Source organism: Grampus griseus (assembly GCF_964374135.1).
Source record: "Grampus griseus genome assembly, chromosome: 16".
Lineage (NCBI taxonomy): Eukaryota > Metazoa > Chordata > Mammalia > Artiodactyla > Delphinidae > Grampus > Grampus griseus.
Genome location: NC_139010.1, coordinates 24,990,428 through 25,006,979, shown reverse-complemented (window position 1 = coordinate 25,006,979; position 16,552 = coordinate 24,990,428). Strand labels below are relative to the sequence as shown.

The window sequence follows — 16,552 nt, the reverse complement described above, 5'->3', positions numbered from 1 at the left end:
AGAGGGAGGAAGACAGGAGGGAATGACTAACCCCCTCCAGCCGGGCTAGAAGAGAAATCAATCTGATTCATCTTCGTTTATTCTTTCAGCCGTCACACAGCTCCTGACACATGGCAGGCCCTCAATAAATGACTCAGCTGCTCCTACTTGCATGCACTTCCATTTAATATCATAAAAAACTGCGGAGTGGTAAAAAGAGACTCGGATGTGCAGTAAGAAGACCTGGCTAAATCTAACCCCGAGGCTTGCTGTCTTAACTTCTGCTTTAAAGGAGGGCCCATAACACGTCTTATTTTACCTACCTCCTGGTGTGTCTGTGAAGAATACGTTTTAAAAAGGTATTTAAATCTGTACTCTCTTCCCCATGAAATTAAAAGGATCCGGTAAGATTATGGATACAAAGCACCCAAGTGAACAAGGTTACTGGAACTCTGCTCAGAGATGCTGGAAGGATTACATGGGTTTATGCATGGACGTGCTTAGCACCCCGCCTGGCACAGAGAAAGTGCTCCGTGCACTGGGGTAATTATAACAGCAGCTGTCCTTTACTAATCTGTGCTGGGCATGGGCATGGTGCTGAGAGTGCATAGATTATACTTCATTTAAGCCTCATAAAATAAAAATAGTTATTATCGTAGACGAGTTCAGTAAATGGGGATAACTCTCTCTCGTGACTGGGAGGTGGTCCATCCAGAGTGGGCATCACCGTGCCTTTCTTTAACCTGGCTCTCCTACCCCCAACAGGTCGAAGGCTGTTCATCTCGTCTCATATTTGTAAAGGGCCAGTACACAGGAATAGGCTGCTCCAGGGGGCACGGAGCGTCCCATCCCTGGAGGTACACAGCAGAGTATGAAGGACCACTCCTGAGGATGCTGGAGGGAGGGTGACCACCCCCGAGCCTCTGTGATCCTAGGACCCTGCCATTCTGAGGTCCCCATCGCGTCACTCAGCACTGTGAGGGCTGGGACCGGCCCTGCCCCACAGAGGTTCAGAATCACTGAACGTGGAGACAGCTGAGCCACACGGCCGGCCCCAGCCGGCCCCCATCTCTCACGAAGCTGTTCTAAGCAGGCTGCTTCAGCTTGGGAGACGGAGGCCATCAAAAGCTGGTGCTCAGAGGTTCCAAAACCATGGGAGGGGGTCCCCATAGAGGGGATAAATGCGAGAAAGAGATTATTCCCCCAGAATGCTGACATACGGGTAGGGGGTAGTGAGGGGGGGGGGACTTGATGTTCGAAAGAGATAAGTTAAGAAAAATTGAAGGAAGTTTTGCTTCAGGTAGTAGGAAACAGACTTGGGGAATTTATCCTCCCAAGACATGGCTAGTGAACATTTAGACCAGTGTTTTCTCAACGTTTAGCTGGAGGATGAGGGTCACAGGAGGGCTCGTTAAACTGGCCAAGCCTTGGGCCCACCCAGATTCTTCGCAGACGAGAATCTGAGAATCACTGGTTCGGACCCATTCTCAGATGTCAGTCAGACACAAAGGGAGATGTCGGACCCAGGTGGAAGTGGTTTGGCGCCCCCAACAATTCTGGGCCGTCATCCACTGGAATACGTACACAGCCACCTGCAGGGGACCTTCTTTCTTGTGCCCTGCCCCCCAGCGACTCCCTCTCCAACCCCCTCGGGCCCCTGCCCTGCCCACCTCAGCCCAGTGCACTCACGGGGGATTGTCACAGCTCCGGCTACGGGATCGAACCCCGCCCCCACACGACCGTGAACATGACCCGAACTTAGTCCAGGAGCTCCAGCCTCCATCCTGGCCGTAAGTCTGTTCCGGCGACTTCCAGATGCAGTGACCTTTGAAGCACCACTGGGATGGAGCAGAGGGTGCGAGGTCACCCCAGGGCCACCGCTGCCTAGCCTGCCATAGGAAGTGCCCAGCCGGGCACACGGCACAGCTGGCAGGCACCACAGGTGAGCCCAGAAAAAGGAACGTTAAGAGCCCAAGCCTCAGGGTCACCCAGAATCCCAGCCCTACCATGCGCTGAGGGACCCTCAACAAAGGGCTCCCCTTTCTGACCCTATTCCTCGACTGTACCATGGGGATAACAGCACCTGCCCACAGGGCTGCTGTGAGCATTCAATGAGATAACACCTGGCACACACAGCCCTCCAGAAACGGCAGATGGTATTATTCATGGTGACAACAGCTGTGCAATTATTTGGTTTACCACCCCCAGAGAAACAAAGGGCTGATAAGGGAGAGAAGACACAATCTTCCCACACCATCTAGAGTTGATCTTGGCTCTGTACCTTGAAATCACCATCCAGGGACCCCAGGCAGGTATGTTCATGGGAGGGAAGCCAGCCACCCGGGAGGTCCATCCACGCAGTGGAGGGAGCATAGGCCTCAAGTCCAAGAGGCCTGGGTTTGAATCCCAGCTCGGCCACTACTAGCTATGTGTGGTTTTGGCATAGCTTCACCTTGCTGAGCCTCAGTGTACTTGCCTGTTAAATGGGACTGTTCTAAGAACTGAAGGCAGCAACACTCACAAAGCCCTCAGCACAAGGCCAGGCACAAAGGAGGGCTCAACCAAAGTCAACCCCCTTCCCTTTTCCTGTAGGGCCATAGGTGAGAAAGACAGCAAAGCTCTCTGGGTCTTTTTCAAGAGATAACTCTGTAGTTCTCAGTTTTGGAGTCACTTGGGGAACATTTAAGAACTCTGGATGCCTCAGCTTCACCCCAGACGGAGTCAGGCTCTCTAGAGGTAGGGATTGTTAAAAGAAGTGGTAATTTTTAAAAGAAGCACTATACAGTTGACCATTGAACAACTCAGGGGTTAGGGGTGCCTGCCCTCTGCAGTTGAAAATCTACATATAACTTATAGTCGGTCCTCCATATCCATGGTCTGCACCCACAGATTCACCCAACCACCGATTGGTCGTATTGTGGTATTTACTGTTGAAAAGAAACAAATCCGCAGATATAAGCAGATATATAAGCAGACCCGTGCAGTCCTAACCTGTGTTATTCAAGGGTCAACTGAAATTTACAGGCCATAAACTTCACTCATTTCAAGTGTACAATTCAATGACTTTTCATAAACTTACAGCATTTGGCAACCATCACCACAATACAATTTTGGAACATTTCCACCATCGTAAGAGATATCTTGTGCCCGTTTGCAGTCACTCCCTGTTCTGGGGTGTGGGGGATTTTAAAGCTCCCCAGATGGTTCTAATACGCAGACAAAACTGAGAGCCGTTGATTAACTCTTATGTGAAATTGTGATAGGAGAGGGCCTGGAAACTCGAACACACCTGGAGCAGGTAGACCGAGGCTCCAGGATAATAGCCCTCCAGGTTTGGAGCCCACAGGGCCTGTACAAGGCCATGGGAAGCCCCACACATCTGTGAAAGGACAGACCATTTATAGATGAGAATGGGAAGATAAGGGCAGAGGGTGAAGGGCAGAGGACAGGCTGCTGGGGGCAGCACCGCGCTTCTTCCCAGCCCTCTCATTTGCTTTGACATGACTCACAACTTCATAACAACCTGAGGAGCGGGAAGGATGCTTGGTCAGGGCTCAGCAGGGGTCAGAGAATGGACCAAGGTCACCACACAGAAATGGGGTGGGGGGGAACAGGGCCAGCGATAGAGCAGAGGTGGGTTTCAGACCTCAGTTCAGGGCTCTCAGATCCGGGGTCCTCCTGACACTCACACACACAAGAGGGTGCAAACACACCCCAGGAAGTACACGAAAGGGCAGGTTTCAGGGGGAGGGGTAAGAAACAGCATGGTGGGCGGGGGGAGGAGGCAGAACACCTGGAATCTTCCCTTCACCCCTTCTCAGCCAGTCACCCTCTGCCTGACCTCCACAAGTTCCCTAACCTGCCTGGGCTGCATTCTCCTCAGATGGCAGTAAGCATTCCTGCCGATGGGCTGGGAGACAAGGCCAGACTGCTGCTGTAGAAGCCAAGGACTGTGGTGCCAGGGAGGAGAGGGCGTGTGTGTGAGTTCCTGCGAGGACTCCCTGCCCATCTGCCCGCACGCGAGGCTGGCTCCTGTCCTCAGCCCTCCCCCAGCCCCCGCCACGCATTCATATCCACACTCAGCAGCAAGGTGGGTCTCCCGTGGGGCCTGCGCCCCAGGAAGGCGCTCCTGCTGCAGCCCCCGGTCCGCAGGTACCTTGCCTGGCGCACACTCCGTCCCGTCCAGCGGGGGCCCCTTCTTGGTCTTGCAGAAGTAAGGGTTGTCAGGATGGCTGCACCACAGCTGCTTGCAGGCCTCGAAGGTCCTGAACTGCACGGCAGGTTCAGGGTCACTGGGCCGGACTAGCTCCCCAGCTCTGACACGTTGTCCGGGGGCAAAGGACAGTGACAGAGCGAGGGGAGGGTGTGGTGGGCATTGGGGCCAGAACACTGCGAGGGGGGCAGGAGGGGTCCGTCTAGCCAGAGCCCCGCGCGCACACAAGCTCGACCCCACCACAAGAGCCACTGGCCTCAGTGACCCCTCCTCTCTCCAACAGGGCACCGAAGAGAAGGCACCAGCCACAGCCCACACGCCTCTGGTCTCCCTCCCCAGGCCTCCCTCCCTGCCTTTGCAGAGGCCACTCTGTGACTGAGCAGGCACCAGGGTTTGAGGCTCTGGGGAGGCTGGGTCCACTGATACCCCCTGAGCTCTGTGCATGTGGAGGGCTTTGAGAGGGCTGCCAGTCTAGCCCAGACCCTGCAGCACCCAGACAAGGTCAGGACTCCCACCTCCCTCTAATCTCACCCAGCCACACCAGAGGTTGGCACCCTTCTGCTTCACACTGTCCAGGAAAGCCCCAATTTCCTTTTCTCTCCTATCATCCCCTGCTGGCCAGACTAGTGTCCTACAAACACAGCATCTGGGCACTGAAATCCCATATCCCAGCTGTTTCTCCACTCCCAAAGCAGAGACCAGCTGTTCCAGTGTGGCCTGGGCAGTGGGCAAGGTGGCCACACACAGGGCCTTCTGGTCCTGCAGAGCTGAGGAGGGGGCTGCATTCCTGGATGGGGGCGGTTTGAGGTACTCGAGGCATCAAGGCCTGACCCCTCAGAGAGCCCCCTGCCCTGGGATGTCTGCGTCTCTGAGGCTCCACCTGGGCCCTGGTTAGCAGCTGTTCAATTCTCTCCTAGGTGGCTCCAGGCTCTCCCCTGCCCTGTCCTGCAGAGTAGGGACAGGGCTCTGCTCCCTTGTATCTATCTCCTCAAGTAGGGGATGGGGGTGGGGGAGGGGTAGGGAAGCATGCAATTGACCCCCTGGAGAGAGGTTATATGGGTCACACGAGAACTTTACCAGTGTGGGAAGTCTGCCCAAAACATCCTCCAAGTGCCCAAAGAGCAGAGGGTGGCAAGTATTTCTCCACCAGGCCAGAGCCCAGCACCTGATCTGACACATGGGCCACCTGACAGATAAACTCCCCCGGTGACCAGCCCAACCAGGACCCCAGCGGTGGCCCATCCTCTCTGTTCTACTCTGTTCCCATCTTTCCAGGCATTCTCCAGCCACCACACACGCTGGCCCCCCACCCCTGCGTGGGGCGGGGATATGGCAGAAAGTGGCAGGGCCTGGGCCCTGGTCACCCTGCCTGGGCTAAGGTGCTCTGTGAATGACCAGCCTGCATCCCAGGAGGACCTGACCTGGCATCCAGCTGGCAGAGGCCATGGGAACTCACCGCTGAGCAGGTGTGGTACCCAGTGCCGAAGTCAAAGCGGCATTGCTCGTCCATTGAGTAGTCAATGCCGGGCAGCTCCGGGGGCCGGGGCCAGGCAGGTGCAAAGGGATCATCAAGGAGGCAGTCATAGGAGCTGCCGGCAGAGGCAGGGAGGTGAGCAGGGTGGGGACAGGAATTCCCAAGCTCTCCCTCCCAGAGGAGGGGGTGTTAACCAAGCAAGGAAGGCCTGCAGGAATCTGCCCCCGCTGCCCTGTGCCAGGAGCTGGGTTGTCCAGGGAGGACAGGCTGCCCTCCCCTCGCTTCCACCCACGACCATGTCTGGGAGCTCCAGGGCAAGGGGACCCAGGACTGCGGTTAGGCACTCAGCTTGTGGTTTTCTTACAGGGCCTGTTTTGCCCGCATTACAGAGACACATCATGGCCCAGATGAAGGGTTGGCTCGTGGACAATTTGAGGGCTCACTGCACTGAGAGAAGAAGACAAGTCAGCCCGCCGTGCAGGACGTACACTGGGCACTGGCCGGCTGCTGCGTGAGGTTAGAGACAGTATATCTGCCGGCACCCATCCCGCCCAAATCCACTCTGCGCCCATTCTCGGCCTTGAGCTCCTGAGTCCAATGCTTGTCCTGGGCCTCCACGTCCCCGGAGCCCCAGGAGCTGACCAGCAAACCCAGAATTGAGCATGTGTCAGGAGTAGGATGGTGTTAGGAGGGGAGATGACTTGGGGGAGATGGAGTGGCAGGCCGCTTGCTCCCCATCCGGGCCCAGAGGGTGGAGGTGACCTACGGGAGGTAGCGGCTGAGTTCCAGCTTGCTGCAGTGGGACCAGTGGAAGCGGTGGAAGGCAGCCTGCACCAGGGGCGCCATGACGCTGCCCAGGCTGGTCTCATCTGCGCAGCCGTTCCCCTGACCATCGTGCTCCATGCCGAGCCTAGAGGGTGGGGGAGGACAGAGGGGAGCCCTCAGTCATGCCCAGGGAGCCCGCCCCTCGGGAGATGAGCAGGCGGGCCTGAGACCCTGCCCTGACCAGGCTTCAGACTGTGACTTTTGGCCTCAGTTTCCCCACCATGCAGTGGAGAGGGCCACCCCTCTGGATGGAAGCTGAGACTCCACCTGGCCCCCCAATGGGGCTGGACTCATTCTGCCCTCCTGACCCCTCCACAAACCCTACCCACGTCCTCACAGTTTCCGAGGTCAGCTCCAGCTCCACTCTGGCCCCAGGACACCTTTCCTGGCCGCCCTCCCTGTGGGCTGCCCTCCCACAGCAGGGAACGCCTGTACCACCATTAACAACTCACACGCCATGCACTGTCTTCCCTCCAGACCCAAGGTCTCACGTGCAAGGACCAGTTTCATTCTGTTCAGTTCGACCTCCCTTACTGCGCCCTCCCTGGGTGCCAGCCTCCTTAGCTTCTCCTAGACCCCGCGGTACCCAGCACAGAGCTTTGTGTGTGGTACCTACCTGCTGTGATGATAGTTTAAATGTAAAAGTTTGCTCTTTCTAGTTAGTATTTAACACCAAAGCCCAAAGGTTCTAAATTCTTAAACACTCCCAGGAGTCTGCATTTGGCCTTGACCACTAGACAGACACATGGGCCTCTAAGCTTGACCTTGTCTCTCCATAGGGAGGGGCTCTGTGAGTGAAGAGTGGACACACCCTGCCCCCTCACATACAGGAAGACAAACTCCTGGCTCCAGGATATGTGGAAGCATTGGCTGCCAGGGCAGGAAGGGACCTCAGAGGTTCCCCTGGTGTCAGCCTCCGTGTTGCAGATGAGGAAACGGAGGCCCCAGAGAGGAGGTGCTACCCACCCAGTGAGGGGCAGGGCGGGGGTGAAATCACAGGGGCAGGCAGATGCAGGGAGGGGCATGGCCAACCACAGATGGCAGGCTCGCCCTCGGGACTGGCCCACTGCTCTCATTCCCAGGTCCTTCCAGCTGCAGAAAACAGCCCTCACTCTGTGTGTGGGCTGGGGGCGGGCAAGCTGGGGGCGGGTCCCGTAGCTCTGCCCTTGTGGACCGACAAGGCCAGGAGACGTGACTGTGACAGGTACATGTCGCCACCAGACACTGGATGGTGGACTATTTGTTTTCTCCCAGCACGTAGCTTCTTGCGTGCATTTCTGTCCCGTTCTCCACTGCAGCCCTATTTCTAGAACAGGGCCTGGCACACCTCAGGCGCTCAGGAAATACTGGTTGAATGAATGAATGAACATGCTCTAAACCAAATCCGGGCCCGAGGATCACACAAGCCCGCCACCCGCTTGGCCCGAGGCCTGGGTCTAAGTGCCCCTGTTTATGATGGACTCAGGCCAGGGCTCCATCGCGGAGCACTGGGAGGGCCTTGAGGTGTGGCTGAGATGGAGGAATAGAGGCCACCCAGAGAGCAGAGCACTGCCTATAAGGCGACACTGCTACTGGCCTGCCAGAGGCAGGGCCACATCTGGTCTCCCAAGGCCCTGGATTTGGGGCTGGGCCCAAGGCAGGGCCAGAATTGCTGTCTGGGCCCCAGGGCTCCATCCCCGTCGGGGCAGCTCCTCTGGCATCTCCCTGGACACTAGGAAGGGAGTCCCAACTGGGGCGAAGCCTCCCACACCCGCAGACCTCCGCAGAGCTCAAGGCACCGCTCGCCCCTCAGTGCCACTTACACGTGGCCGGTCTCGTGGGCCACCACGAAGGCCGAGGAGAAGCCGTCTTCGTGGTTAAGGGCACAGCTTCTCAGGGGGTGGCACATGCCAGTAACAGGTGCGTACCCTGCCAGGGAGAGGGAGAGAGGGCAGAGAGAGAGGTCACGTGCAGGTGAGGTAGGACTCGACGAGGTCTGTGCCGAGCCAGCCACCGCAGGGGCGTCCAGACCTGGTCACCACCGGAGGGTCCCTGGAGGAAGAAGGATCCTTCCAACGCGCCCCCCGTGTGTACGCACCCGCAGTACAGCTCCTGGGCCAAGCTGCCCCCACGTCCTAAGGCTTGCCGCCCTCCCTCCTGGCCTGCAGCTCTCTGTGCTTGTCGGCCCCAAGCCTGCATACAGCCGACTTCCGAGCTGCATCCCTCCAGACAGTCAGGCCGCTGGTGAGTCAACAAACAAGCTCCAAATGTGTCTACGCGGGGTAGCAGGTGGCACCGTGTTAGAGACTACGGGGAACACAGGCACGAGCCCGCATCCCCCCAGCACACCCACACACCGGAGGGGCAGACGGCTTAGCAGGGAGACTAGGGGTCACGAGGTCAGCCTAGGTGTGGGCCTGCAGGGCCGGAGTTCAAGGAGCACAGAGGGGTGTGTGGGGTGGCTAGGGGGAAGGCCTCTGACCGAAGGGGTTGAGCGGGACCAGGGAATGACTTACGGGGGCCTAGAGCTGGGCCTGGAGGACAGGCGAGAGACTCTGGCGAGGTGGGGGGCGGGCAGGGGGAGGGGAGGACACGGGCAAGGGGCAGACACAGCTGCGCAGGCCTCAGGAGCCGCGGGCAGTGCAGGGGGCCGGCACGTGGCACTGAGTAAGCAGCTTTGTGTGCGAGGCCCGTGATCTACGGGGGCTGCTTCCCCGCCTCCCCAGGGCCCGTAATCAGCTGGGAGGGCAGCCTGGGCTGAGGAAGACATCTGAGGAGGGGGAGATGGTAGAGAGCGCTCCCTGCCTCGGGCCTTCAGCCAACCATGACCAGATAGCTATTCCCTGTCTTCGGAATTGCTGAAATCCTCTCTTATTTGAGATGGTTTTGGGGGTGTAACAAGAAGCTGTGGTGAGAAGGCTTCTTGGGTCCCGATTGTCCTGGAGGTCTGGATGTACTCTACAGGGCATGCAAGTACACACGTGTATGTGTGTCTCTTTGCACATGTGTCTGTGTGTCTGCACATGTGTGTCTGTGCATGAGTGTGCATGTGTCTGTACACGCAAGTGTCTGCGTGTAGGTGTGTAAATCTGTTTGTGTGCGTACAAGCCTGCCTTTGGGGCTTCAGGGATTCAGACAAGCAGCCCTTTTGGTAGAGGCTGCCTCTCTTCTAGCATCAAACCAGAAAACACTACAAAGCCCTCAACCTGGAGCCTGGAGATACAGTCTGAGTCTCAGCTTTGTCTCCTCTCTGCTGTGAGGCCTAGGCAAGCCTCGTTGCCACTCTGTGCCTTGGTTTCCCCATACAGAAACCTGGGGGTGATCAAAGCTTCCTATGTCTGCAGAGCGCTTTCAGCCATCCTCTGTCACAGACATGGGATGCATCCCTCAGCCCTTTTAGCAGCCCGGGAATGGAGGAAGGCAAATACTACTATTTCTCCCATTCCACAGTTGGGAGAATCTCAGGAGATGAATGAGTTTGGATCACTAGGCTGGAGAGGCATGGATCTGCGGGTAGAGCAGGGCCATCCTTTCTGAAGTCCACACCAGCCCCGCCCTAGGTGCCCCACGGCCTGCAGTGAGGACAGAAGGATACAATGTGGGCAGAAGCATCTTGAAGATCATTGAGGTCTTCGAGCAGCCAGGCTCCAAGATGGTGATCACAGGGCCTAGGGCCTGACTCACAGCGACCTGCAGGCTCAACCAAGGCAGCAGGGACCAGGGCGGGGCCCCTTCACTTCCCCTGGCCCCCGAGAAACCATTCCAAAGCTCGCCTACCTGTCCGGCCAGGTCCTGTCTCCAAAGTCCCAAGGATCTTTTTGTTGCCAGAAGACCTGGCCCCAGAGACAGCCTTGGCCTCTGCCCTGCAGCTGCACACACTTGGCCACGGCAAATACAGTACCTTGCGTACCTGAGGGCCCAAAGTCCTGCCGGGTGAGGAAGACGACGTGGTCGTGGTGCTCTGCGTGGCCGGGGTCCTGGCGCTGCTGAGACTGTGCCCAGCGACACACCTGCTCCAGGCTGCGAGAAGGGTTCCCACGCTCGATCAGGCTCAGGGACTGGGGGGCCAGAGAGCAGAGTGCCGGTCAGAGCCCACGGACTGCAGCAGGCACCCTGCCCTGTGCTCCCAGCAGCAGGGGACACGGAGGCCCGCAAAACGGCAGGGCCTGCCCCAAGGTCACTGCTGTCCCGGCTCCGGCTGCCACTGGCACACAGCCCCGTTCCGTTTTAGGGAACGTTCCTGTGCCAAGCCCTGTGCTGGGGCACCTGTCTGCTGAGAACTCACATTATTGCTAATTCCTCAAGTAACCCACAGGCAGATGCTGTACTGAGCATCTCCTCTATGCAGTCACTGTCATTATCTCCACAACAGCCCCTAGAGGAGAGTTCTGTTTTTACTCCCGTATGGGGGAAAACAAGCAACAGAGCCCAGAACCCCCGGCCACAACCCTAGCAGGACTTGTCTCAGTCACTGGCCTCCCCTCTAAGCCCCACTTTCCCCACCGATTCATGGAGCAGGACCTCCAGCTGTAGGGGTTGAGGACTGTCCATTTACCCGACTGGAGGGAATTCATAAGTCCCCGCTTACCAACCCCAGATGCCTCCGCTAATGGTTTGGGGGTTCTAATTTTGGAAACAAAATGTTTCCTAGATGCTGTTATCCCTCCCCGATACCTTAGCTGGTCTGATGCTCTGGCCCCCCACCCCTTCTCCCTCAAACACTGCCTGTTGACACAGGGGTTTACCTGTCGGTAGCCAACCATGATCAAGCGGACAAGGGCGATGTTTATGTGGACCCCCAGGGACTCATCGTGGTAAATCTCATCCACCTTCAAGAAGAGATGAGCGTGTGGTGTTAGGGGAAGCAAGAGTTCATTGAAGGCCCACCGCATGCCAGGCATCTGACACGCTACCCTACTTCACCCTTACCATGGCTTTATCTGCAGGCTTTCCTATCCTCAGACGAAGAAACTGAGGCAGAGGGAGGCAAGATGACCTGCCCAAGGACACACAGCTAACAAGATGCACAACTGGGTTTCAAATCCTGGCCCACCAAATTCCAACACTGAGCTCTTTCCACGAAGCCAAAGCATGAGGGGACCTGGTCTCAAACCCAACAACTCAGATGGAATCTTGTCTTTTTATATCTCTGAAGAGTCCTTCCAGAAATGTCACCCAGCTCAGGTCACTCATCCTCACAGCCCTGTGTACCTTTCCAAGCGCCTCTGGAATCATCCGTGGGCTCTGCAGTGCCTGGGCCCCCCTCCAGGGCAAACCCAGGAGGAAAGGGCTCTAGGGCCTTGGACCAGCAGCATCCCCTGGGGCTCGTTAAAAATGCAGAGTCTTGGGCCCACCTCCTGAGTCAGAGTCTGAGTTAGAACAAGATCCCCAGTGATACTCAGGCACGGTCAAGTTTGAGGACAGGAGCAGTGCATTGGATTATTCCCTTCTCCCACAGGCTCAGGGACCTTTGGGGCGGTCATGGCACAGTTCATCGATGAATGCAGCCCCCAGCCACTCCCCTGTTCAGGAAGTCCCAGAACTGTGTCCATAACAGATGGACACCACCCCCAAGGACAGGCAGTTCACCCACTCCTGAAGATGCCTATCTCCTGAGTGGTCCCACTGGACAAATCCATCTTTTTTGTTTTAAATAACTTTTATTCCTGGATATAAGATATTTCACTCTAAAAACTCTGAAAAATACCCCAAAAAAGTAAAAGAAAAAAGTCAGAGGCGATCAAGATGGCAGAATAGTAAGACGTGAAGCTCACCTCCTCCCACAAATACATCAAAAATACATCTACATGTGGAATGATTCTCATAGAATATCTACTGAACGCGGCAGAAGAGCTCAGAGCTCTGAAAGGGCCAGAAAATCTCCATGCAACTGGGTAGGACAAAAGAAAAAAGGGGAAAAAAAAAATGGAATCAGAACAGGACCTGTGCCCCTGGGAGGGAGCTGTCAAAGAGGAAATGTTCCTGCACCTGGGGAGTCCCCTCACTGGTGGGGAGATCAGCAGGGACAGAGGGGGGCTTCGGAGCCTCGGAGGAGAACTCAGCGACAGGTCTCCAGCAGCTAGAATGGAAAGAAACCTGCACAGATGGTCAGGGCCATCGCTCTGCATTCCCCAGCCTGAGACACGTGGCCACCAGTGTGGACGGGGGCTGGGTGTGGAAGCTTGGGCTTCAGAGATCAGACCGGGGAGAGGACTGGGGTGGGCTGCGTGGGAACACCCTGAGGGGCTGGAGTCTGGTGCGACCACAACTGTGGGTGTACACAGAGGAAGCCTGGGCCGCCTTAGAGGCCAAGTGCCACTGTGTGGGCGGTGTGTGCGGGCAAGGGGAGGACCTGCTATTCCAGCGTTTTTCCCTGTGTGAGCTCTCAGGCAGCAGGACACTGCCCACACGGGCTCCAGGAGCGGTGGCGAGCTGCCTCTGCTCCCATGGCATGCTCCAAGTGTGCGCATGAGCTGCCACCACTGCCAATAACCCCACGACCAGGCACCAGCCGCTGCATCGGCACACCCGTATCAAGGGGATAACGGCCAGCACACGCTGAGGAAAGACGCAACATGCATCCACACGAAAAACAGCCCTCGCACCAAAAATATTAAACCCACACAAGCTACACAGGGACACTCCCACATATAAATAGCCCTCCGAGACCACAGTAGATAATTGTTTCTCCTAAACTCACAGAATTAAGAGAAATATAAGTAAAATGAAGAAGCAGAGGAACCACTCCCAGTTGAAAGACCAAGGGAATTCCCCTGAAAGAACAAACAATGAAACAGACCTCTTCACTGTAATAGACACCGATTTCAAAAAGGAGATAATGGAAATACTGAAGGAATTAAGAAAGGCTATCGACAGAAATGCAGAGTACTGTAAAAAGGAACTAGAAACTATAAAGGGGAACCAGGAAAAATTAGAAAACTCATTTGCCGAGACAAAAAGGCAACTAAAGGCAATGAATAGCAGAATAAATTATGCAGAAGAATGAATAAGTGCCGTGGAAGATAGAACAATGGAAATCACCCAATCAGGAGAGCAGACAGAAAGTCAAATGAAAAACAAATGAAAGCAATATAAGATATTATACGGGATAATATATTATAGGATAATATAAAGTGTGCTAATGGGATGATATAAAGTGTGCCTATGGGATAACATAAGGGAATAATATAAAGTGTGCCAATCTATGCATATGGGATATGCAATAATATCCTATGGGATAATATAATATCCTATGGGATATTATAAAGTGTGCCAATCTATGCATAATAGGGATTCCAGAAGGGAAAGAAAGACAAAAGGGGATCGAAAATGTATTTGAAGAAATTATGGCTGCAAACTTCCCAAACGTAAAGAAGTAAACAGATATCCAGGTACAGGAAGCACAGAGGGTCCCAAACAAGATAAAGCCAAACACACGTACACCAAGATGTATTATAATAAAAATGACAAAAGTTAAAGAGAGGGTTCTAAAGGCAGCAAGAGAAAAACAGAGTTAATTACAAGGGAACCCCCATAAGGGTATCAGCTGATTTCTCTACAGAAACATTGCAGGCCAGAAAACAGTGGCATGATATTTTCAAAGTCCTGAAAGGGAAAAATCTGCAACCTAGGATACTCTACCCAGCAAGATTATCACTTAGAATAGAAGGAGAGTTAAAGTATTTCTCAGACAAGCAAAAACTAAAAGAATACAGAAATACAAAACCTACTCTGAAGGAAATGCTGAAAGGTCATCTCTAAATAGAAAAGAAGTAAGAATATATAGGAAAGAGAAAATCACAATTGGAAAGCAAATCACTTAAATAAGCCAGTCCACAGATTAAAAAAAGATCAAAGAATTTCTGTGAAAGTGATGATAACCACAGTGAACAGCAAAAGGATGAACGCAAAGATGTAAAAGGGTATCAAAATCATAAAAAGTAGGGGAGGAGAGTAAGCAAATGTAGATTTTTTTTCATTTCCTAGAATGTGTTTGAGTCTATATGATTACCAGTCTAAGGCAAGTAGAAACAGGATGGGGTTAACATACTTGAAAAGCAGGGTAACCACAAATCAAAAACACACAAGAGATTCACAAAAACCAAAAAGAAGAGAACATAAGCATAACACAAAAGAAAATCATCAAACAACAAAAGGAAATAGAAAAAGAAAGGGACAGAGAAGAAATATAAAATCAACAGGAAAACAAGGCTAAAATGGCAATAAATACATATCTATTAATAAGTACCTTAAATGTCAATGGACTAAATGCTCCAATCGAAAGACACAGAGTGGCAGATTGGATAAAATAAATAAATAAATAAACAACAGCCTACAATATGTTACCTACAAAAGACCCACTTTAGGGCAAAGGACACACACAGATTGAAAGTGAGGGGATGGAAAAGGTTATTTCATGCAAACAGAAATGAAAAGAAAGTGGGGGGTCACAGTACTCATATCAGACAAAATAGACTTTAAAACACAGGCCATAAAGAAAGGTAAAGAAGGACACTATATAATGATAAAAGGATCAATACAAGAAGAGGATTTTACACTTGTCAACATTAATGCACCTAATGTAGGAGCACCCAAATAAATAAAACAAATACTAATAGACATAAAGGGGGAAACTGACAAGAATACAATAATAGTAGGAGACTTTAACACCACACTCACATCAATGGACAGATCTTCTAGACAATCAATAATGCAACAGAGATCCTAAATGATACAACAGAACAGTTAAGACTTAACTGATATTTTCAGGACATTACATCCAAAATAACCAGAATACACATTCTTTTCAAGTGCACATGGAACATTCTCTAGGATTGACCATATACTAGGGCATAAAACAAGCCTCAACAAATTTAAGAATATAGAAATTATCTCAAGCATCTTTTCTGACCACAACAGCGTGAAACTAGAAATCAACCACAAAAAAAGAAATGAGAAAAAAAAATTACATGGAAACTAAACAACATGCTACTAAAAAACCAATGGGCCAATGATGAAATCAAAGAGGAAATTAAAAAACACCTTGAGACAAATGACAATGAAAACACAACCATACAAAATCTATGGGATGCTGCAAAAGCAGTTCTTAGAGGGAAGTTCATAGCAACACAGGCCTTCCTCAAAAAACAAGAAAAATCTCAAACAACCTAACCTACCACTTAAAAGAATTAGAATGAGGGCTTCCCTGGTGGCGCAGTAGTTAAGAATCCACCTGCCAATGCAGGGGACACGGGTTTGAGTCCTGGTCTGGGAAAATCCCACATGCCACGGAGCAAATAAGCCCGGACACCACAACTACTAAGCCTGCACTCTAGAGCCCATAAGCCACAACTACTGAAGCCTGCACACCTAGAGTCCATGCTCCACAGCAAGAGAAGTCACCGTAATGAGAAAACTGCGCACCGCAACAAAGAGTTTTTCCCCCCGCTCGCTGCAACTAGAGAAAGCCCATGCACAGCAACAAAGACCCAACTCAGCCAAAAATAAATAAATTTATTTAAAAAAAGAGAAAGAAATAGAAAGAGAAGAACAAACAAAACCTAAAGTCAGCAGAAGGAAGGAAATAATAAAGATCAGAGGGGAAATAAATAAAATAGATTTAAAAAACAATAGAGGGACTTCCCTGGTGGCACAGTGGTTAAGACTCCACGCTCCCAATGCAGGGGGCCCAGGTTTGATCCCTGGTCAGGAAACTAGATCCCACGTGCATGCCGCAACTAAGGAGCCCACGAGCCGCAACTAAGGAGCCTGAAAGCCACAACTAAGGAACCCACCTGCTGCAACTAAGACCCAGCACAACCAAATAAATAAATTAATTAAATTTTTTTAAAAAAATAGAAAAAAATCAATAAAGCCAAGAGCTGGTTCTTTGAAAGGGTAAAGAAGACTGGCAAACCTCTGGTCAGGTTCACCAAGAAGAAAAGAGAGAGAACCCAAATAAATAAAATAAGAAATGAAAAAGGAGACATAACAATGAATACCACAGAAATACAAAAAACCCTAAGGGAATACTACAAAAATTTATATGCCAACAAATTTGACAACCTAGAAGAAATGGACAA

The 16,552-nt window shown here is 52.7% G+C and overlaps 1 protein-coding gene across 2 annotated transcripts in view; it reads right to left on the bottom strand.

The window, feature by feature from the left end:
* Positions 1-16,552, bottom strand: part of ADAMTS14 (ADAM metallopeptidase with thrombospondin type 1 motif 14) — a gene marked incomplete at its 5' end in the record, with an annotated part of 90,406 nt that overhangs the window by 19,152 nt on the left and 54,702 nt on the right. Inside the window, 7 exons of one of the 2 annotated variants that reach the window (XM_082674188.1) lie at positions 1,669-1,817; positions 4,136-4,249; positions 5,649-5,781; positions 6,433-6,576; positions 8,294-8,399; positions 10,372-10,528; positions 11,216-11,299. In XM_082674188.1, coding sequence (XP_082530314.1) covers positions 1,669-1,817; positions 4,136-4,249; positions 5,649-5,781; positions 6,433-6,576; positions 8,294-8,399; positions 10,372-10,528; positions 11,216-11,299 — 887 coding nt within the window. The remainder of the gene's footprint in view (positions 1-1,668; positions 1,818-4,135; positions 4,250-5,648; positions 5,782-6,432; positions 6,577-8,293; positions 8,400-10,371; positions 10,529-11,215; positions 11,300-16,552) is intronic. The other variant, XM_082674187.1, reaches the window with a different exon arrangement.